General features: G+C 46.2%; 1 protein-coding gene across 1 annotated transcript in view; it reads left to right on the top strand.

Moving 5' to 3' along the window:
* LOC121833168 overlaps positions 1 to 24491 on the top strand; it is a 70402-nt gene that overhangs the window by 30793 nt on the left and 15118 nt on the right. The window contains exon 3 of the mRNA XM_042286281.1: positions 17088 to 17253. Within this exon, the coding sequence (XP_042142215.1) occupies positions 17088 to 17253 (166 nt within the window). The remainder of the gene's footprint in view (positions 1 to 17087; positions 17254 to 24491) is intronic.

Genomic DNA, 24491 nt, shown 5'->3' on the forward strand with positions numbered 1-24491 from the left:
AATATTTTTTATGTATTTTGGTTGTGCACCATTTGAAACACACGTTTCTCTATTTTCCTTCTTTCTCGCTCAATAAATATGACCTTTGAAGAAATAACGATAGTGTTACACTTCATTTCGTCTCTATGACACTATTTTTACGGTTAATGGCGACACTGCTAATCAGAGGATCGTTTTTATATCACCGTCACCAGTGCCAGTAGCCGCACGCTCTCAACAAACCGCGGCACCACTGGACGTTGAGATGTTTTCGCCTGACCAAATGAAAATATCATGACGCACCGTTATGTTACGGCTTCTAATTCTTCCCAGAGTAGCCCGAACTACTGATACGGTAATAACATGTAGTCTTTTAGAAACGTGTTTGATGGCAATTTTCCAAAATCAATGTGAAGACTCTGGTTAGGAGCTGCACACACACCGTCGTCGGGGCCCGACGTCGAGGAGAGACAGTACTTAGCACTAGTTCCGGCACATATAACTTTATCTAAATTCGGCTTGAGTTCGCGACACAGCCAACTACTAAGACTTTCTCCGTCCGAAGGCTTGCGATGGCTAAATGCCCTCCTTTGCTGTCCCTCTTCTTTTTTCTATTTTTTTCCCCTGGCCGCGAGGCGAGAATTCTTCGTAATCTGGCGCAAACGCCACTGTGGGACACACACACTCACACGTGCCCGTACGCACAGCACCGAATGAGTCGGGAATACACTCCGTCACACTCGCCCACACAAAAAAAGTAAATTTTTCTTACTCAAAAGTCACCTGACAAAACTTCAAGGGATGTTCATGTTTAGGTTCATAAAGACACTTATCTTTCGGACCGAAATGAACACACTATGGGATACCTATCGAAATACTGGGCAAAGTGTACAGAATACACCATCACGTGGTCGCTAAGAACAGTGAACAGAATGGGACAACACAGTGAACCCAGAACAATAAGGAGCACACTAAGAAAGTTTCCGCAGATTACAGACAACCCGGTGGGCCCCGCAAGTTTCTCATACGTGTGTCGATTTAGGTCGATCAACTGGTCCGATAATGAGACTATTGTAATAAAAGTGCAGTAATTAAATTACTTTTCGTGGGGACGAGTAATGTAATTAAATACGTTTTGGGCTGGTAATTTTGCAATGTAACGAATTATTTTCATGCAGTAATCCCGAGAAAGTACTCATTACTTTTGCAATTACTTTTGTCCAAAATAAAAAAAAAAGTTGGTTTGTGAGCTTTAAAAGAAGACAAAAATTACTTTGCACAATGATATGTTTTGAAAGGAGCAGAGGAAACAAACGACAGCTATCTGAACGCAAGATCTCGTACGAAGGAATTGACAGATTCAGGAATGCTGGCTGGAGAGGTGAATGAGAAAAGATTACGCGTACAGACGTCACCGGAGGGCCTCGGCTCGCACACTCGAGGCACGACAGATTCACGGTGTCACGTCAAAATGACGATACTCTGCTTCGTTCATCCCTAAACTTACTGTGTGGTCGGAGCTACAACCTCACCAGAACCAATCAGCCACCGTCTTTGATTACCTGACCCGTCCCTTTCTCTACGTGTGGCTACGAACCAGTGCGTTGTTACATGGCGAAAGACAGATGTGTGACTGTTCCAATGAGCACGTAGCTTCCACCGCAGTGCCAGCTTAGGGAAGAAAGGCTTATAGGCTACAAGGTGACGGGCCCATCGCCAGTGAGGTCAACGCATTTATAACCCAGCCTTTTTGCTTTTTTGTCAAGCAATGCCAAACTGTAAGCTCCCACCATTCTGAACAAGAAACGATCGAAATAAATAGTTCATCGCAAATGCCTTGTCAAGGTCCCAGAACGGTTCGTGCGTATCCATGGTCTTGTTAAGTAAAGGAGTTTTTTGTTGTCGGAAAAGACGGGAATCGGAAAAAGCATGGTGTCACTCGCGGTATTCCTCATTGCCTTTCCTTCGGAAGTTTATTCGGGAAGAAGCCTACGAGCAAATATCCCCACCCGTTTGTTGGAAAAGTACACATTAAAGGAAGCTCCCGCCATCCCTTTCCTCAACTAGTGACACTTCTGCATAGAAAATAGTCAGACCCTTTGTGGGATAAGGCATCATAACTTGGGCTCTTCGGACGTTCACTAACAAGACGCCTTGAGAGGAATGACCGCATTTGCGTCAACTAATGCTCTTGGGAGAGTAGAATTAGATTGCGTTTGGGGAGGTGGAAGGGAACCGTTTAACGTGACGACTGTTCCTAAGAACGAGCTCCCATGGCCCGACTTAACATACTGGCACGGACTATAACTTCCAAATCCGAAAGATGGAAACATATCACACTTAACTGAGAACCTTCTTCATTGATTGAACAGCGAAACCGGTGAGTCGACTGGCTTTGAGAAATATTGGAGGAAGATTTTCATCATGTTTAGCTTATGTTGTGTGCACCAGCATAATGACTGTTCAGTATGCTTTACGTAGAGGCGCACTAGGCTGTTACGGTGTAAACAGGAACTTTTGAGTTTTGGATTATATTATGGAAAAAGAGTAATGAGGACTGAGTGCCTTAAGTTATTAAAAGTAATGTCAAAATAATATTGTTTCCTTTTCGAAAGTAATTCTAATGTCACGTCATTAATTTTAATCTGCGGTAATCTATAATGTAACTTAATTACATTTTTGGGGATTTCATGAAAGTAATTAGCAATGCAATTTAATTAACGTTTGAAAGTAATTTTATCATCTCTGTTTGTAACCTCCATCTTCGGTTTTAGAAATATTTGGTGAACTGAGTATTGGATATTTTCCTCCCATGTTGCTTAACCTACTTTCGCGGATTTGACTTTAAACCGCTAGGTGCTGTGAATACCTGACTCGCTCAAGGAGACGGGCGAGCGAACCTGCCGCTAAACATTCTTTTCCTGCCGCTAATGGTGCCATCAATTTTGCTGGAGTCGATAATTCTGTCGACGTTTCTGCCATGAATAGAGGCGTAGCCGCAGCTGACACTAAATAAGCTAGGGCTGCGGTTCCTAATGCGGGCGAAAATTCCACGGCAAAACTTGTTTGGTGACTGACAGGCACCAAGGCACTCAGTTCAGTACGACTACTGCTCACACAGCCCGTCAAAAGCTGTTGGTACCAAACAGGCTTCCGTATCCGGGAGTCTGTAAAGTAGGTTTGCACCTCGTTTCATTTCCAGATTTCTTGTTTTGATTTCCCGTCTTTTATAACGGACAACTGTTCACTCTTAAAAGTGTAACAGGTGTTATAATGTTGATATTGCTGCCAAACAATTCGGCGCTCTTTTGAAAAATTAGGCCATTGCCGAGGATCGGCAGTCCGCTCTTACCCTGGTATTTAATTGCGTTTTTAATCAGTATTAATTTTATTCGTGCAATCATGACATTCGGTTTCAGTTTAGAAAAAAAAATATATTTACTACCCAGGCAGCACACCAATGTTGGACCTACATTGGTCCAACAATGGCAAACGCTGGCTCCGGAGGTTGGTCCAACATTGGTATTCTGGCCGAGCGCAACTTCTTCCAATGTTGGCCCAGCCATTGGCACCAATGTTGGGCCATCGTTCAACCAATGTTCCAGCCATCATTGGCACCAACGTTGGGCCATCGTTCAACCAACCTTCCAGCCGTCATTGGAGCCAACGTTGGGCCATCGTTCAACCAATGATCCAGCCATCATTGGCACCTTTTTAGGCCATCGTTAAACCAATATTTCAGCCATCGTTGGCATCCACACTATGTCATTGGCTATGCCAATTTTGGCTTTCACACTAATTCAATGGCTATGCCATCATTGGTATACAAGTTTAATCATTGAATAGGCCGTTATCGGCAGTCAAGCGGATTCATTGGCATGTCCCAGTGTTAATGCCATATCTTTAATGCTGGCCATGCAATGATGGCAATGTGTTCAAGTCCTGGTTATTCCAACATAGGGTTTTAAGAACCCCTGGCCTGTTTCTTATTAGCAGCCCACTGCAAGAAAAACATTCTGGGCACAAATGGCAAGGTCCTCCTATGCTTTGTCTGTGCACTATTGTATTTGGCGAGCAAATGATTATTTCAAGGTCAATTTATACTTTTTTCGGAACTTTTATTGAAAGGGGCTAGGGTGGAAGCTCAGTGGGGAGCCTATGCCTGGCCCTGGGGAAGGTCCTGGGGCGAGTCCTGGGGCTGAGGAGCCATTACGGCTTCCGAACGCCTCTTCCTGCAGCCTCCCCTGTCGCAAGACCCTGGCAGCCACTTCAGCACCATTTTTAAGCTGCCGATTCTTCAATTGTTAGCTTCGCACTGATGGCATCTACGAAAAGATCCAAAGGTCAAAGATGAACGCTTTCAAACCCACATTGGTCTTAGTAAAGCACACTCCCAAGCAGCACTACAACAAATGTTAAGGTTTGCGTATCCCCTAAAAAGTCCCTCGCTCACGACTTTTCAGTTCTTGCGGCGTAGCACCCGTGGTAGCCGATGATCAGGGGTCTACGACGTCAGGGCCGAGGTCCGGACGTAGTGACGAGGCAGTTGACCGATGGCCGAAGGCTTGAATCAGGCCCCGTACGCCGGTGGCAGCCTATGACCAGGTGTCCGCCAAGGTCTGGGCCGAAGGACGTAGCGACGAGGTAGTTGGGCTTTGGCCGAAGGCTTGAGTCAGGCTCAGAACGTCTGTGGCACGGAGTGGCAGCGGGTGTTCAACTGCGCCACGCATGCAGTCTTGTCTACCTCCGGAAGGTTGGCGCCCAAACTGCGTGAGAAGTGGGTTGTGGGTCGGGCCTCTTGACGTCTGGTCACGCCGACGGAGGTCCGGCCTGGTCGCGTCTGCACCGTCCTTTGTCAACCGCCCGAATCCCCTCTCGCGCTCCTCGCATGCCCCCACCTCGTCTTCTTCTTTCTCGTCCTCTTCGGCTGGTCGCGGGATCGCTCATCACACCAGACGAAGCCAATCAATTGGCGACGTGCGCGACCGAAAGCGTCGCTGTGGTCGGCCTTTCACGATTGGCCCAAAAGCTGACTATGACGTCGGAAAGGGTATACCATCGACGGAAATAAGAATAATGAAGGAACTTTAATTTCGACGGTGTTGGCAGTGCTCCTTTGAGAGCGCAATGATTTCAGGCTTCCACCATGCTATTTACAAACACCATCGAACTTGTTGCTCGCAAGGTAATGACGTCACAAGGGGGAACCATAGGAGGGCGCCACCAAAACATCTCGCCGCTAATTACCAACGTTGGTAGGCCACTGGCTAAGACAGGCAATTCGTGGCTTAAACCAATCGATTGCCAACTTTGGTAACCCGTTGGCTCTATTACAGCTTATATTTCTGAGGGCGTTGTCACTACCGTAGTCAGTACTGCGCAGTTGCCGTATTTTGTACGCAATTTGAAGTCATTTTTGGGCAAGCAGGCATAATGCTCAGCTTCTTCTGTTATAGACCTTTCCAATGTTTACAAATCCACAGCTCAGCGTGCGATCTCCACAGCTCAGCGCGCGCGTGTGCGTCACTTCGGAAAGCGAGCAGGTCACGCGCGATACGCACGAACACTGAAAATGAAACCGGCCAGCAGCCCTTTTCTGGGAAGGTCTATATGTTGCGTGATAACCTTTCTTTGCAGATTGAAATGCGCATCAGCTTTATGTCACCTCCTACCTCAAACATAGGGTGTTCGAGATGTTAATTCAACGCAATTTTTTATTCGTGAAGACATGTAATTGCTTAATCAGTCGCTGGATATTTGTTTAAGGTTTTATTTTTTTGCTAAAATTATTAGTGCCTTTTATTTTTTTTTTTTTAATTTTGTCCGGTTCAGTCTGAATTATAGGCCGCGTTTTGCGGCTCAGCAAAGCGGGTTGCCTTGAGATTTTCAAGATCACATACAGCTGACAGTACACCCGTGTCCTAGGTTGGGAGGCGGGTAGAAATTTCGGGGTTGAACCCTGTCTCCCCCCCCCCCCCCCCTCTTTGGAAAGGTTTCCCGGCTGCGTCGCTAAATGGGCATAAGAGAAGAGGCACTATGCTTTTTGCCGTATAAACATATACACAAATCGAAGGAAGCGTGTATTTGGTATTTTGTGTGGAATTAACTAAGCATAACTATCAGTTTTTGGAAGACGCGTGTTAGTTATAGTCGGTGACAGGTGGTAGAAGCTCCTCCCATCTCTTTCCATATTTGTAGATCGAAAGATCAGGAGGAGTCGACCTCCTCCCCAGCGTTTATTTTTAACCTGTCACCGAACACGGTTTTTACGGTTTTTTTCTGCGTGGACGTTCAAACTTGCTACAGCTCGCAATGCATACAGCGTTCTAATTCAGTTGCTAACTTGCTCTGCGTGTGAAAACAGAAGAATCGTTTCCCCCGGAGGCATAGCTAGAGATTGTTCTCAGCGTGCGCGATCAGCACATTAAACGAACTAAGCCAATTATATATAACATTGGTAAGCCTCTGCCTAAGACAGGCCAATGTTGCCCAGCCTAAGTCAATCGATTACCAATGTCGGTAATTGATATTGGCTTAAGCTGGCCAACATTGGCCTGTCTTAGCCAATCGATTACCAATGATGGCAACTCATTGGCTAACATAAACCAATGTTGGCCAGCCTAAGCCAATTGATTACCAATGTTCGTAACCAGTTGGCTAAGACAGGCCACTGTTCGCCAACCTAAGCCAACCAATAGCCAACGTTGCTAAGCCGTTGGCTGAGGTTGGCCAATGTTGGCCAGTCTAAACCAATCGATTGCCAACGTTGACAAGCCATTGGCTGAGGTAGGCCAATGTTGGCCAGCCTAAGCCAATCGATTGCCAACGTTGGTGAGCCGTTGGTCAAGTCAGGCCAACGTTGGCCAGTATATTCCAGTGTACCACCAATATTGGTTCTAGGATGGCAACATTGTCCCAATATTGGACCGTTGTTCGCCAATTAAATACCAATGTTGGCCCGACGTCATGTGCTGTCTGGGTACATGATGGAGAACCTGAAATATCCGCGTTATTTCTGATCTCAGCATTTATTATTTTCGTTTGATTTCTCTTGTTTAATCAAATAGCAGTGTATTCGATGTTGAGGACTAAATATATTACAACGAATGAAAATTGATGAGGCGACGAAAACTGATGCAAAATAAATGTTTATTAGGTACAATCAGTGACCAAGCAATATAAGAATGAGCGAACTATAGACGGCATTGATGTCCGTATAACGGCAGGACCGAGCCCAGTAGAAAGACTCCGTGCTGCGCCGTGCTGTGTCTTTTATACCTTCCCTGTGAGCCTAGAATATTCTGTATTGATTCTTCTCGAAATACGTATTCTGAACATGAACACCCATTACGGTTCTGACGATTTCTTGAATCTTCTACTTTCAAAAAGGCAGATAAAATGACATGCAAGTTCGGGAACCAAACCCGAGCCACCCGTGTGTGAGCCGAGCGTGCTGCCAGCTCGGCTTTGTAAGCGCCTATTTTTTTTCCCCTTCGTGCGTCTCGGTTATGCAAACGCGCGTCAATATATGATGGGAGCGACTACGAGCGTAAGAGAAAACATTCTGTTCATTCTCGTGCCATCGAGTTCGTGGCGACCCGTATCTTTGTCGTCTTCGACGGTGCCGAGCCTGAACCACGGTGTAGGAGGCCTGAACCGATGGACCGCCACAGAGCTATCCGCTTACAGCCTTCGCTTGCTCCTGGGAAGACTACGGGGGACTGAGCGATTCCGTACCCGCAGCAATTACGGCTCAATGGAGGCGTTGTTATTTGTCACGTGGGCCATGAGTGCGCACATGGTGCAGAACTGGAAAGGCAGCGTTCGGAAGCCGTGCAGTGTAGTAGGCAATAAGGCAGCGGACAGCGGGGCAATCGACCCGGTCATGATGTGGGTCAGGCCCGATCAGTTAGGATTGTGCTGCCTTGAATTCGAGTAGAGATGCTGTGATGTACCGGTAATTTAGGAATAATGCAGGATATGACGAAAATAATCCCTTGAGTAGGGGAACAAGGGGGACAAAGGACAAACACAAATCTCCAAACACAGCTAGGTGACTGGTGCGCGACCGAAAAAATCCGCCTGGTCTGGGTATCGAACCCGGGACCTCTCCATTACAGGTGGAGCGCTCTACCAACTGAGCTAACCAGGGGTTAGACGTTAGTAGAGCAAACGGGTTTTATCAGCTGCCACCAGTCGTACACCAACAAGGGTGAAGCTTGCAATTTAATGTTATGATTAAAATGCAATTAAATGCAAAGGTGCAAGCGAGCTGGACAAGAATGACGAAAATAATCCCTGGAGAAGGGGAACAAGGGGGACAAAGGACAAACACAAATCTCCAAACACAGCTAGGTGACTGGTGCGCGACCGAAAAAATCCGCCTGGTCCGGGTATCGAACCCGGGACCTCTCCATTACAGGTGGAGCGCTCTACCAACTGAGCTAACCAGGGGTTAGACGTTAGTAGAGCAAACGGGTTTTAACAGCTGTCACCAGTCGTACACATACAAGGGTGAAGTTTGCAATTTAATGTTATGATTAAAATGCAATTAAATGCAAAGGTGCAAGCGAGCTGGACAAGAATGACGAAAATAATCCCTGGAGAAGAAAACAAGGGGGACAAAGGACAAACACAAATCTCCAAACACAGCTAGGTGACTGGTGCACGACCGGTCGCGCACCAGTCACCTAGCTGTGTTTGGAGATTTGTGTTTGTCCTTTCTCCCCCTTGTTCCCCTTCTCCAGGGATTATTTTCGGCAGTCACCTAGCTGTGTTTGGAGATTTGTGTTTGTCCTTTGTCCCCCTTGTTCCCCTTCTCCAGGGATTATTTTCGTCATTCTTGTCCAGCTGGCTTGCACCTCTGCATTTAATTGCATTTTAATCAATGCAGGATATATTTATTAAACTGTTTGACTACATTCGGTTGAGAAGCGTCTTGTTCGGTCCGCGACCGCGCCCAGTCCGCTCTTTCGCGCAGGTGTCACGTTCTTCTCCGTGGCTCGCTCTCCCCCACCGGCGTCTCCGGTTACATCAGCCCGCCGTTGCCTGGGCCAAAGATCGTGTTCGCTATGCGGGTTGAAAACGCACACAATACACGGCAATATCTCCCTCTAAAAAAAAACTTCACGCTTTCGCAGGCCCAGCCGCGTGGGTGGCTGGCGCGTCCGTGTTGACCTTCGGAGAAGAGGAGGGCTGTCCTCCGTGCCTTGGTCACCTGTGCCATTAAGCGGTGTGGCTGGCGAGCTTGGAGTGTCTGGCTCCGGTGTTGCAGAATCTTTCAAATTGTTTTGAATCCTGGTTGGAAAGTCGTCACTGGAAATCGGAGACGGTGAACCGTTTGCTGACTGATGCCGCGGGAAGGGGCGACATTTTTCGATGTTTTTGCGCCATTGAGGTTATCACCTTGATTCGGAGGTATTCCCTCTTTCTCCTTGGGTACATGTTCAGGTTGATCACAGACATGGGTGAGCCTGAATGCAGCGATGGGCAATCATCTTGTCAGGGTATGACTTCGACATAAATACGTGTTGACCGATAAGAACGTAGTCTCAGACACGCTCTCAAGACTCCCAATGGCTGACAAGGGCGCTACAAAATCAGAAACCACAAGAATGGACGAAATTAAATGTCTCCATCTACAGGGTGAAACAAGGAGACGCAAGGCTCTTTAAATTGACCGGAAAGTTCGGTTCCTTAACCTATCGCGCTACGACTTTGTGCAGCGTTGCACACAGATGGTGCATTTTTTTTTGTGAAATTTGCAAAGAGCGAACTTGCCTGAGGAAAAGGTAAAGAAAGAAAAAGGCTTATCTCCTATGGAAACAGAACGACGCCACTGGTCTGCAAATAACACGACGCCGTTTCGCACGCGAGACATGAGATGGCTCAAGCGGTCGCGACGCCAACTGCCGCCAACGAACGAGCAGACGACGCTGAGAGCCGGCGTGTTTAGCAGTCAAGGAACTGCAGTTCCTTGCTGTTACCGCACCTGTCTTTTTTGTCTCTGCGACTGTCGCCGCCTGCGGAAAAGGCCTGCTCTCGGCGCCGTATGCTCGTTCGTTGGCGACGTTTGTTGCGCCATCTCTTGTCTCCCGTGCGAAACGGCGCCGTTTTGTTTGCAGACCGGTGGCGTCGCTGTGTTTCCATAGACGCTAAGCCGTTTTCTTTCTTTACTTTTTCCTCAGGTAAGTTGGCTTTTTGCAAATTTTACAAAAAAATGCACCATCTGTGGGCAACGCTGCACAAAGTCGTAGCGCGATAGGCTAAGAAACCGAATTTTCCGGTCAATTTAAAGAGCCTGGCGTCTCTTTGTATCACCCTGTATAGTCGGTGACAGGTCAAGATCGAAGTTGAAGCTCCTCTCACCTCTTTCCACTTTGGTAGTGCCAACGTTGCAGAGGAGGTGACCTCCTCTCCACCGGCTGCTCCGCTGAAGTGGAAAAAGGGGTGGGAGGAGCTTCCACTTCGTTCTTGACCTGCCACCGACTATAGAGAAGTTTCAAGCACTTCCACTGACAGATAAGCAGATCAGGGGGCCATGAAAGGACACCACGTTGTCTAAAGTTTTAAGACTCAAGAAGAAAGGACGAGCCAAACTTCACCAACCATGTCACCACACAGAACTCGGGATACGAAACTTCGTTTTATTTCATCGACCCAAGCTACCCGAAACCCATCACAGTAACTGTGGAGATTTGCAACAAAGCCTTACAGATGGAGATTGACAAAGGCGTCACGTTCTTCTCCGCGCCTCGCTCTCCCTCGCCGGCGTCTCCAGTTACATCAGCCCGCTGTTGCCTGGGCCAAAGATCGTGTTCGCTATGCGTGGCGAACACACACACAATACACGGCAGATGCTATCCGTTTTTGGGGAGGATGCAATGTCGTCCCCAAAAATGAAGAACCGAACAGAGAGCAGATGCCTGACGTAGCAGCGATGATAAGGCCCTGTGCAGTTAGCAACTTGCCTTGTTGCTAAAAGTGAAGGAATATCAATGAACGTTCACTGCCAAGGCCGGCGTGGTTTCGCGGTTCCATGTCTCGTCTCCTGCTTCCTCAACGCGGAATGCGTGCGAATTAACTGCGTGAAGCAAAGCCTTCTGTAAAAAAACAGCAAGAGTTTTTTTTTTTTATTTATTTATACATACTGCAGGCCAGAAATTGCCAAAGCAGTAATGGCAACATACAGGTGAAAGCGCACTCATTATAAACACAAAAGCTGCTATAGCTGATCACGTCATATGATTCGGACACATTGCGTATGAGGGCACTTGGCACTTGCACTCTACCATTTGTCCCACTATAAACACACACATTTACATTTTGCATGAACCCTGTTCATCACATACTCAGATAAGCTATCAAAGATAACTTTCTAGGGAAATTGGTAAGTTGCTTTAAAAGAAGAAAGACATCACTTGGGAGATTTTTGAAGGTGTTAGTCCGGGAAAATAGGGGAGTTAAAGAAAACTTATGACGATGTCGAGTAGGTCTCGAATCAGAGTATTTTATTAAAGGGAAAGAAGCCAGATCCGTCTTTTTCGAGCAAAATAAGAAATAAAAACTTTAATCTCGCTACCTTTCTACGTTCAGCTAATAGTTGGATATTGTTCGCCCGCATATGTCAGGTGAGCGAGTCAAATCTGTCGTACTTCTTAAAATTAAAACGCACACACTTTCCTTGTGCGTTTTTTAAGCCAATAATCTGCCATCAGAGGGGGGCAATCGTACGTTTGCGGTGGAGGAAGCCGAGCTTTTGGTATGCCGTTGAACAAATGTATTGAATATGACTTGTCCACTTTCAATTTTTTTTGTAGTTGTCTCTCCGCGGTACTGGAACTCGTGTACTTCTAGGATACTTGTATTGTGAATGGTATAAGTAAACTATAAATGCTTAGTTCCATTTGTTACAAGAGAAATACCTTCTAGTCTGAGTTCAGCTTCATGTCCCAAATACTGCACCAGTTTGAAATTCCGGCTAGACATGCGTTTAGAGCCTCCTGACCTTTCTGGGACGAAATTTTCTGAAAACGGGCACAATCTTCCGCAAATACCCGTATGTTCACGGGGTCCTCTACTACAAATGTGAGGTCGTCTATATATATTAAAAACAAAACTGGACCGAGAACGCTTCCCTGCGGTACTTCGGAGTCAACCGGTAGGGCCTCTGAGTATGTACCATTTATGTCAACGTACTGCGTCAGGTTGGACAAGTAAGCTCTAATCCACTGAACCAGTTTTAAAGGAAGGCCGATTGGTTCTAGTTTAAAAATCAATTTATGATGAGGTACCCTATTGAACGCCTTACTGAAATCCAGAAATACAACGTCAACCTGCCCTGCCCTGTAAGGAATTGAACTAACATTGTGAATAGCGGTTACCAACTGAGTCACGGTTGATAACCCCCTCCTGAACCAGGCTGAAATTCTGTGATAATCCTACGATCTTTCAAAACTTCGTTAATATAACTTGCAACGATATGCTCCATTACTTTATGGGACAGATGTGAGCAATATAGGGAGTATTCACTGGGCGCCATATTTGTGGGTGATGTCTTGAGCGCATGCTCTGAACGAGCCCATATCAATAAGCTCCCATGACCGGCTATCTTGAGGGTGCGGAATGCACGTTACAAAAGAACTGTGGAAGCTCGCCATCAGCACGCGCTCAGCAGTCGTGCACACAGCTATGGCCGCCAGTGAATACTTCCTATAGGACGATAATATAAAACACACAATCGATCACCCTTCTTAAAAATTGGGACTACACGTTCTGAACGACTGTCTAGGAGAATGCAACTGTTAGAAAACAAATTTCTAATTATTGACATCGAAAACCTTAAAAATAACTCAGCATAGCAGATAAGGAAGGCATCTGGTATTTTATCAGGACCACATGATGGCTTTGGTTTTAGATTCAGTAGCATGTTAAAAACACCTTGAATGGATATAAAATCCTCGTCTAGAAAACCACGAAAATCAGTAGAAACCGTTCTTTTATCAAACTGGGAAAATACTGACTGGAAATGCTGCTTGAAAGATTGCGCAATCTCGGTATTGTTCACAGCTAAGGCGTCATCTTGTTAAGTTGCTGAATTGAACTTTTCGTATCGGAAAGGTATCTAAAAAAATTAGGGGTTCATTTCATATAAAACTGGATAGCGTACTCAAAAAATAAGTCTCTAGCTTTGCATACCTCAGATGCAAGCCTTTCCCGTGCTTCTTCAGTGCGGACATCTACACGAGATTTCCCTCTCTTAAAATTTTTAAGTCGACGTCTCAAGAGTATTATATGTCTGCTAACCCAAGGATTTGGCCTTTCTGGCCGATTGATTTTATCTGGAATAAATTCAGTTATGCAGTAATTAGCGATTGATATATATATATCTCAAAAATAGGTAACGTCGAACCCCACGAAAATGTCGAGCTGAAATTCTAAGTAATCCAGAACGCTTTCGTCGTTTGCATTGAATAATCTTTCACAATTTTGACCTGGCGAGGTTGGGCTACGAATCGCTTCACTGCGCAAGCAAAGGCCACCAATTTATGATCTGAGCTACCATCCTCAATAGCAACATGTACGTCTAGCAAATTGTTGCTGACGAACACAAGATCTAAGACCGAACGTAAAGAACCCTCTTCACGGGTAAACAACTTTACTATTTGTAGAGGGTCGAAGGAAAGCCTCATATCAAGAATAATATCGGATGACCATAAATGGCCATTTGAAGCGTCAACTCAATCTAAATCGGGAAGATGGAAGTCCCCAGCGATGATTAGTTTGTTATTTTGAAACAGTGAAACATGACCCTACAGTTTGTACAAAAAATTAATACCTGCTGACGGATGTCAGTATACAGCAAAAAAAACCGTCATATGATCCCAACAGTTTAACTTCAAACAAAGGCTTTCGTGATCACTGATTTGGTCCTAAAGAGCAACTTCAACGTTAGATTTCACAATAATAGCGACGCCACCCCCACGGGTGGCGTTGCGGTCATTCAGCGAAGTTTCAGTGATCACGGCTACGTGCGGATTGAGTTTCAACAGCGTCGAGTTTAGGAGGTCTATCTTATTTACAATACTTCTCGCATTGAAGTTTACAAAACGCAGTTATCTTTCTGTAGTGACAGGGGCCGGCGTCCGTCATTCGGGCGGCTGCTGGGTTGAACTGGCAGCAAACCTTACACGCGAATCGACTGAATTATCCCATACACACAGCTCGTCATCAATCCGTAATTTATAGCCCATTTAGCGCACATTTTCCCCCCCCTTTTTTTTCGGCCCTAGCACTTTCCCAAAAAGACTTCCGCGTTTGAAGGGTACTTTGGGAGTAGTCATTCTGAAGACAAAATTTGGATCCCTTCAGTTTGTATGCATTTCGTAGAACCATCTCCTTTTCACTGAAATCTTAAAAATACAGGGTAACGGGTCTTTTTTCTGTTATTTAATTTCTTTCAAAGGCGATCAATGCGAGGCAGCGAAACACAGGACGTACTTAGTTTAACATTAAAAATGTCGTCGATGACTTTGGGTCGTAATAGCGCCTCGTCCTCGTTAGGTCTTTCAGCTACCTCAAAGACAATAAGGTTCGCGAGCCGAATCCGGTCTTCTAAATCAGCAGTTTTTCTGCTCTGTTGATTTATAGTTTCTCTAAGGCCAGAAATCACTGTTTCCAAAGATTTAATTTTTTTTTTCTCAATAACAATACCGTGCAAAGATCAAAAGAATTATTTTACTTGGTCGCCAATTTGGGCGACTACTGTTTCCGTCGCGTCATGCTGGGTTTTAAGATCTTCTATTTCTTTATGAATGGAAGTTTGTACTTCCATTATACTTTGAAACATTTCCGCAGTCTTAGGACCTGAGTTAACTTCCACATCGCCACAAACAAGCAACAAAAGTCGTTCCAAGTGAGCAACAGCTGCACACACACACTGCTTGGGCACAGCAGCAACAGCAAAAAAGGGTTATTACTGCGGAACGTATGAGCATATTTTTTACTAACCTGGATCAAACAAAAGACAAATTTTAGCGTCCTGTTTGTGACGTAGACGATGTACCCACCAGACTTGTACCGTACGTATTACAAGTAATCAAATTACTTGTAATTGATTACTTTTTGGAGTAAATTTGTAATCGTTGGATTACTTTTATTAGGCAGTAATCACAAGAGTAATCTGATTACTTTTTGAAGTAATAGCAATTACTTCTTAACGTTACTATTTTTCCACGCCCCCCCCCCCCGCACACACACACAAACTTTTTTTTCTGAAATGACAAATATAAAATTTGCTTTTTTTTTCGAACAGAAAAAAAAAAAGATTTTGGCGGATTTGTAGAAACCAAGGTCAACCCCTTTTTATGCACACTTCCTGTGGAATGTACAGTTTTCTTTTGTTGTTGTTTTTCGAGCTGCGACTGGGTCTGGGATGCCCCAGGGAAGCCCCAGCGTGTGACAAAGGCCATTCAGGGCGAAGTTTGAGGGAGCAGAATGTAGCTGTGTAAGTCCTTGGTTCAAAGTAGCCCCCTCACGCACACACACACAGAAATAACAAAAATCAAATCCTGCTTACGGTACCAACTCGCAGCCCGTAAGAGAACCAGAACCGAAGAATGTCTAAAGCGGATGAAAAATATAACAAGGCCATTTCAAATACACGTCAAGATCCCGTATTTCACCTACGTGGTCTTTGTGACAAGCAAGGTTTCGAGGTTGGAGGTAGTTCATTGTTATGAGCGCTAAAGATGTAAGTCTTCAGACAATATTGTAATCGGAAAATTAACGGTTACTTCTTAAAGTAATGTCCAATTACTTTTGCTGTCGAGTAATAAAGTAATCCAATCGAATACTTTTTAGTCAACAGTAATCGTAATTGTAATCGATTACTTTTTTTAGTAACGTGTGCAAGAAGACTGGTGCCCACTGAAGCAAACTGGCCGCTCGCGTCTTTTTATAGCCTCGATGATTGATGTTGATGACGACCACGCTTCAAGAAATACGATTGCGGGACAGGGATCGGCTGCATACGGTGACTATGGTGTCCCCCCTTTGGCTCATTGGTTGGAACGTCGGTGTCGCCGATAAGGCATGGCTCGAGGCAACTGGCATGGTCATAAAGCTGTTCACACGCAACTAGCGGTCCGAGGAGCAGCAACTGGATCAAACAAAAGACAGCTTTTGGCATCCTGTTGGTGATGTAGCCGCTGTGCTTGGGATCGTTAACTAAGATTGATTTTCGATTGTAAAACAAAGTTGCCAAACGCTAGTCCCGAAAGATTGACGGAAAACCGCCAACCGCATATTGGTGTCTCTGAACGGGGTTGCTCGTGAACCGCATTCGCAACCGCTTCGCATAAGCAGCTCAACCGCCCTTGTGAATGCATCATCAGTGATGTGGCATTGTGACGCCGGCACCCCAGTGGAGGATGTGAGGGGGTGGGGTGATCGGGTGGACAAACAATTTTGTTTTGGCGGGGGATATTTAAGTTTCTTTTTACCGATAGTTCGTCGTCTCGTAGTCCAGAGTAGAGATCGCTAAATTGGTTTATTGTGATGTAAAGAGTGGAAACCACTAAATTTGTCTGCAAAGGCTCACATTCCCCCAACCGACTCCACGTCGATGTGAACGGCGGTTTGACACACGCTTTTAAACCGTTTGAGAAAAAAAAAACATGCATATAATTGTTTGTAATGGACTTTAAGCGGATAAAATATTCATGTTGTACATACCTAACGCACGAGCAACTTGCGCTTCATGGGGAACGGTGAATTTATGTACATTTTTTACTTCTTGATTTTCTGGAGCATGAAGCAGCTTTTTGAGAATCAAAGAGGCGTAAAAATAGTATATTTTAGTTTGAGGTTTTATAAAAACTAAGGTGTGTTTTGTTTTTTTTTTTAATAATTTGTAATTAAGTGAAAAAGTTGTTTTGTATGAGAGTGGGTATTTCTGATATCTTTCTGGGGCTACCGCCTTTTTTTCGGTGACATATTTCAAAAAGAGAGTAGCAGCTTTACAATGTAAGATGAGAATGGTGCTTTTAAATTGTCAATTAAATTAAATACTGGTGAAGTGAAGTATGCATTTGTGTTATTTCTCTCAGTAATGCCCTTCGAGCCTACAACGACCTCTACGACGCCGTTGGTATAAGGACATTTAGTGACTTCTGGAACCAGCACATCCGGCATTACGGACTGCTCAACTTCCAAGTACGCGAGGCTCTTGTGACCAAGAGAAGTACAGTCCGAGACTACGACAAACTTTTGAAGGTAACACAAAGCCTGCTTTCTAGGTGACCCTACAGGAAACCGTTGGTCCATGGGTCCGAAAATTAAAGATGCAAAAACAGAGGAACGCAGTCTAAGCTCGTGCTTAAAGAGTTAAGATTCGCCAGACCAATGTTGGGGTCTAGCTGACAAAAAAATATTCAAATTTCATCCGCATCACCACATCAGATATGTTTTTACGCGCAAAAGTGGCATCTTATGCAAGTATCATGATAGACCATTCCGAGAATACACAGTGCCAAACAACGCCCTTCGGCTGCAGTGCGCAATCCGATGTACAGCGCGTGCAGGAGTAGCCACGAAGATAAGGAGCGAATCATGATGGTTTAGTAATTTGCGACTTCAGAATGCCAAGAAAGTGGCCGGTACCAAAGCAGGTTACGTATCGATATTATGGTGACTTCTCTCTGTCTTCTTCGTGCTCTGAACTCGCAGTGGTACGAGTGAAGGAATTTATCCAATTACAATTTGTACGAAGCGTGCGTGCCTTCCCGAGCGTACATTGGAACGGCCGCAGAATTCCCCAAGCCGAGGGATTGTAGGAATGACGAGAGGCCTTGAGGGATCTTCCCCAAAGGTGTATTTGCGACAGGCGCACTGCAGAGTAGGCTGCTTTGATACTTTTCTCAAGGATTAGCCAAGTGCTCACTATGGCGTTTTCAGTAGCATTCATTGTGCTTTAATTATTACACAGATTCAAGCTTGTCGTTTATAACCGGTCGTGACGTCAGAACTATGACATATCGGCGGGCGCGACCGAAGCAACTCGTTGTCAATAGATTGTAAAAGGCCGAAATTTAAGTTCTAATATGCTCGTATTCATTGCTTTTCTTCCCACACAATGTCTCCACCTCTAAGCCTAGGAAAATAAATTAGGGTGCTTTCAGGGAATAATACTCGCCATGTGCTTCAAAGTTGTATTTTTATTAGGTGTTTGTTGCTTCAGCAGTACTGCTGTAAACACGATAATAATATCAACTTGTTGGTTACATTACAGCGCGCGCCACGTGCCCTTTGACCTAATATCCTGAAACTCAGCAAAGTGTCGTCATTGTAGCGGGCAAGAGCAAACAATGAGCGACTCTTGGTCACTAATAATGGCGAGCACTCCCGTCTGCCGCCAGAAAAACGGAAAATTGTTTCGTGCCTCTTATTTGTCCTAGCTCTGTGTTTTAAAGCGGTGGCTTTATCGGGCCAACCAAGCTTAAGAGCCGCGTAAAAACGAAATGTTTACGTGGGTTGGTTCGTTACCCCTAAGCCAGTGGTCTTCATAAATGTAATCTAAAAGCCTTTATTAATAATCTGTAAAAGGCTCGAAGACCACAAAACAAAGAAAGAAAATAATAAACAAGGAAAAGTCAAACCGAGAAACATAGGTTAGCATTTAATCACATGAAGTAATGTTAGGGTAAGCACTAAAAATGTTTTAAGGCTGATAAATACATATACTTTATCTTGATGGCTACTATTTAGCTAATTATAATGTCGCACAACAGTCGTGACCCAGAGCACTCACTATAAGCAATAATCGAAGGACGTGGAAACATTTGGACATTCGCGCTGTGAGAAAAGACTGATGATAATTAAAATAACGAATGGTGAAAATATGGAATAACTGTGGACGGAGGACACTAATACCAATGTATATGAAAACGAAAAAGAGTATTGACATAGTTGTTATGACATGATATATTTACTTTAGCTCAATATAGCCGCGACGCCGCAGAAAGGCAAATCGCCCATGCATTGAAAGCCTGCGGCGCCGCTTTTAATGATGATGAAATGGTATTGTTGCAGTGAATCGTGTGAATGACGACGGTGATGATAGTATGGTGAAGACAGTGAAGATTGTCAAGCCTTACAGCATCCTTCGCGACGGTGGTCTTGGCGGCTAACTTCTTGCGGGCCAGTCTCGAGCGCCTGGTGAGGACTCCCTGCGTTCCCAGCTTTCAGAAGAGCAGGCCAAATTTCTGGTGATGCAAGGAGTTCAGCACCCCGTTGTAGAGAGCCAGGGGTTAGCGCCGATGTTAGACGGGCGGTGTTACTCGTGAAAGCGGGCTTTGATGTGTCCAAAATTGCGGTCGGGCGTGTAGCAAAACTATCTATCGAGGACATGGTGGATGCCGCAGCTCCGGCTGACTCTCTTACAATGGAAAAGCACACCCTTCGCCCAGCTGGCTTCCTACTATTTCCTTTCAATAGCGAGGCTGTGTCTGCTGCTTGCTCAGGTAAAAGTGGCGATCGTCAGAAACTAAACTCTAAGTCGTCGATTTGTTATGTTCATGAGACAAATTTTTGCGAAATGAGCGAGGCAAGATTTCATTAGATTCTGTTTTAGGCCAAGCCAGACAGGCGACACAATCGTAAAAACAAAACAACAAAAAGAAACAATTTTCGGCTGCTTCATCTGTTTCCACGTCACTCCTGGCCCCCGACGACCTCTCGGCCATCGCGAAGGCGACGTCTAACGTGGTCTTCGTATCAGTCACTGACAGCCTCACTGGAACCCTACAGCCCCTCACCGTGACTCTTGACGCCCTCACCACAAGCCACCCTGGTAAGCAGCCGTCTAGACTGGTCCATGAGCATCCCCGAGAGTGTTTTCTTGGCGGCCACGGCAGCCATGACGGCCGCGACGTCCAGGATGCTACTTCCGACTCGATTAACGTCACCCTGGCCGCAACTCTGCCCATCGATCCCTCTGGACTTCTGGTCCATTCTTGCTCCGCTAGACCCTCTGCCGCCACCTCTGCCGCGGTTCAACGTCCTGCGATTGAGCCCGTAACAATCATTCCCGGCTTAAAACCCCGGCAGGCCTACGCCATTCTAACAGAGCTCCCCCAACACCCAAAGAGGCTATCCAACGCAATATTCACGAAATCAGGCACCTTCACCCGCACCTACTCTACTTGGACAGCATGTTTCCACAGCACCAACATCTTATCTTCGAGCGCCTCAAACTCTTTTATGTTGTTGCTCGCCGCAACTGGCGCACGCCATTCGCTGTCAGACTGGACGCCTTGAAGCTGACGTCGCACGTGAGCTGCCAGACTAGATATCCTTGCCACCGTCCCAACCTCAAGGTTAGGGCAGCTGGCAGCCCCCAAACTGAGGAGAGCGGACTACGCCCAAGTCCTGAACTCAGAAAGGCAAATCACCCAAATGTGTGAATCTTTCCTTGTGGTCTACTCAAACGCAGCATCTCGTCATGTACGGGGTTTGAGTACACGCCGCTTTCCAAGACGCCTTTTCCATCCACAACGCCCTTGCGATTGCACTCCAGGAAGGCAGCGTACCTTATGATACCCTCCTTCGTGAATTGCAGACTCAGAGGAGGAACAGCCCGTAACTGCAAGCTACGCTGCCGACGACGCAACCAAGCGTACATTGGAATGGCTCGAGCCATATGGGTCCGCCACTCCCGCGATATTGGACACTGAGCTGTTCCTACACTTCTCTGAGTCAGGCGACCGGGCCAGCCAAGACGACAACGATGACAACGACGACAGCGACGCCGAGAGTCACGAGTGTGGCCGAGGCACCGCCTCCTCCTCTCCCAGTCAGAACGGAACCCCTCCTCCTTTCGTGCTACTCCCAGTGTCCGCAAAATAAACAGGGTCGATTTTAATTAGCCCTTCCACTTTTCCCAGCAGCGGACTATTCGAGCCCTTTTATCTGATGAAACCCTCCTCCTCCAATGCTCGTTCTCCCCCTTCATCACAGCCCCTTGCTAATGACGCAGCGGTTCAAGACATGGTTTGTGCCGAAAATATAGAGCATACTGTCTGTGGCCTCTACCTTCGCCGAATAACTTCGGTACCCAAGTCGAGTTCAGAGTCCCGCTTAATCCGCGACTGCTCGGCGCAGACCGCAGCACTGCCCACTACGGAATTCAAAATGGGGTAGCTCCTTCAGGCTATGCGTATGTGAACCCTTTGACAGAGCAAGTGTAGCTCGGCATGCTCAACTTGAGCAAGGATTTCTACCACATTTTTTTACGCCCGCAAAGAATACAGCTGACAACTCTCCGCCCTCCGCAAGCCGTCCCGTATGCTCGGCCATATCTGGCCATATGAAATATTATATGATTATATACGGCCTATATACAGCCTTATCTGGCGTATATACAGCTTTATCTGGCGTATATACAGCTGTATCTGGAGGCCGGTTTTTAATTTATTAAAAAGTTAAAAAAAAATGTTAAAAAATTTCTTTGTTAGCAAGCTGTGAAGTCTCATTGTTCGCGAGCTAAATATTAGCACGAATAATCTCAAACTTCAGATTTGACAAGCTTAAGTTTTTAGATTATTTGTGCTAATTTTCACGAATATTTCAATGTAGCTTAATTATTTCAAAGTGTTAACATTACGCCCGAATCGACAAGTTGCTAAATCCCCCAAGCGCCTCGGCCCGTACTCGAGGAATCATGGGGACGGTGTTTCTTCAGCTGCCTAGTGATCAAAAATTTCACCCAATTCTATGGTTACACAGTTTTGAGCGTAGTTCGGAGTCACCCTGAGCAAGTGTCGTATAGAACCCAAGTACCTGTCATACCACTTTTAAAATGTCCCGCCAATGTCAGTACTGTGCATTCCGTCCAAACTTCAACCTGGATGAGCTGCAGACATATCTCTTACATTTGTATCATTCTCGTACAGCTTCAAAGACGCCGATATTAAGTTAGAAACGCTAAAATGTCATAAGCAGCTCCGCTGAATCCGAGCTAAATCCCGGTTTGGGTTCTTGTGATTTCTCGGCTTTTAAGTAATTTCTGCTAAAACAACAATCACGAGAATGATAATATTGTAAGAGATTTCGGCGGGTCAGGCCTGGTTGAAGGTTGGACAGAATGCACAGCATCATAAGCGCTGCTATTGACGAGGAATTTTAAAAGTGATGTGACAGGTCCTTGAGCCCCATGGGACGCTTGTTCAGGGTGACTACGAATTACGCTCGAAGTTGTGTAACCATGGAATCGGTCAAAATTAGCGATCACTAGGGAGCTGAAACATCTCGTCGCTGTTCCTGAGTTCCGGGTTTGCTGGTTTCATCTCGTCCGGGGCCAGCGTTCCGCGGTCCCTGGCTACGTGTCGTCGAGCTCCCCGGCGAGGGTGCCGACCGCCATGGCGGCCGCATCGACGCAATCTTCTCCCCCGCCGAAAGCGCACGCTTTCGACGTTGTCGTGCCAGTAGGCACATCGGCGGGCGACCTCATTGCTGCGATATCCGCCATTGTGGGGCTGTCCGAAATTTTCTCGGCGCAGCACCTAGGAGGCACAAACTTCCAAGTTGTCGTCAACACCCGTGCAGTCGCCCTCAAGCTTTGTGAGGCCGGCAGTGTCTCCATCGCCAAACAGTCAGTCCCCATCGTGCACTCTAAGAAAAAAGGGAGCGCGACTTAGTCCCTCGGGGGACCAAATGCGCTGCCACCACCATTAGTTCCCTAGGGGAGCAACTGTAACGGGAGCAACTGTTGCGCCCCGTCAGTTAGTCCCTCGCACTAGCACCGTTGGGACTAACTGTTACACCTTTTCAGTTACACCTCGAGGACTAGCTGTTGGGCCCTTACACTTCGTCCTTTGGGACCAACTGTTACACCGTTTCAATTGAACCCTGAGGACGAACTGTTAGGCCCTTGCAGTTGGACCCCTGGGACTAACTGTTACACCGTTTCAAATGAACCCCGAGGACCAACTGTTAGGCCCTTGCACTTGGACCCCTGGGTCTAAACGTTGCGCCCTTGGATTTAGACCCTTTGGGACTAAAGGTTTATCCTTTACATTTGGTCCCGGGCCACAAATCTCCGAAACGAAATTGTGGAGTTCAGGTTAAACGTAGCTTTATTGCCTCGTAGATACACATCGCATTCAAGGATGACTGAAGTCGAAGTTCCTTTGCGGTAGAATCCACGATAAGGCCAAATTCCGAAGAGTGCACTTGCGTCGACGATGGCTTGGACACTGGGACGTCTTTCCAAGCCGGTCGTGGTCCCAGCACCGTTTATTGGGGCACCGGAAGATTTCTGCCTGTTTGGGAGGAATTTGGATTATTTGTAACAGGGCAGCGTAAATACCCACTCGCTTTACAAATATATGAAATATAAGCTATAACACATGCATAATAAATTAACAAATAGGCTGCATAAGTGATACAATGGTTCACATCCAACATGCGATCTGTTGACAGCAGACCAGCGCAATATTAGATTTTAGTAGACCGTTCGCTGCGAATGACAGACCCAGCGCGTGCGTGCTCAAACTATGCTTCAAAGTGACGGCACGATCTCCCGCCATCAACGCGAAAGTCTAGTGTACAATCGAATAAATATCTCCATTCATGCCGGCTCTCACACGCAGCGAAGCGCTGATGTAGCGCTGCTCACGTGTCATGAGCTACTTTTCGTCTGCCATGAGCAAGCGGTTTATCCGTGCGATACAAAGCTGGTGACCGATCCCGTCAGCACGCGCTTAGCGCAAGGTCAGCGCTATGCCTGTAGCGCTCCTCTGCATGTGTGGACAGGCGTTTATGGTCAAGCGATCCTGCCAGGGTCTGCTAAACGCACACACACACACACAAAAAAAATAAGCCATCGGTAGAACTGGCGTTTCGCTCGATGCGATTGAATATGGGGTCTCTGTGCTGCATAACAAAATCAGCAACCATGGTGCCAAAAAAAAAATAGAGCATGGCGCGCGCTTTGCAAGCTAGAGAACGCGCTCAAAATAAAACACTTTGTGAAGCCGCAGTTAATAAATACACCATAAACAGAAGCACTTCGACATACCTTAATTGAGTTCCCTTGACTTGTGACTTCAGAACAGATCAAGTGCAGTGCTTCAGCACCGCGAATCCAAACCGGATCCCGCCATGCTCGGAGACGACACAAGGCGACCACCCTCCGACGAAGGCTGTATTTCGGCTTTCAACTTACTAAAAACAGGTTCTTTTCAAACAAAGACACTTCCCATTTTCCCGGCGGACCCCATCTGCACAACTAACGCCCAACCCCCCGCGTGAAGAAGGAATGCGGGGTAGGGGATTGGGGGGAAGGGGCAGTGCGCGCAGAAGATAATCTCTTTTCCCGCTCCCACTACAGATGACACAAGGACAGCGAAGAGCTCCAAGGACGGGAGAAGGTCGCCACTGTCAACACGCCGGTCGAGTGACGTACAAGCAAACACTTTTTTTTCTTTTTTTTTTCTCTCTCTCTCTAAGCATTT

Source organism: Ixodes scapularis, unplaced genomic scaffold (genome assembly GCF_016920785.2).
Source record: "Ixodes scapularis isolate PalLabHiFi unplaced genomic scaffold, ASM1692078v2 PGA_scaffold7__128_contigs__length_106722199, whole genome shotgun sequence".
NCBI classification, from domain to species: domain Eukaryota; kingdom Metazoa; phylum Arthropoda; class Arachnida; order Ixodida; family Ixodidae; genus Ixodes; species Ixodes scapularis.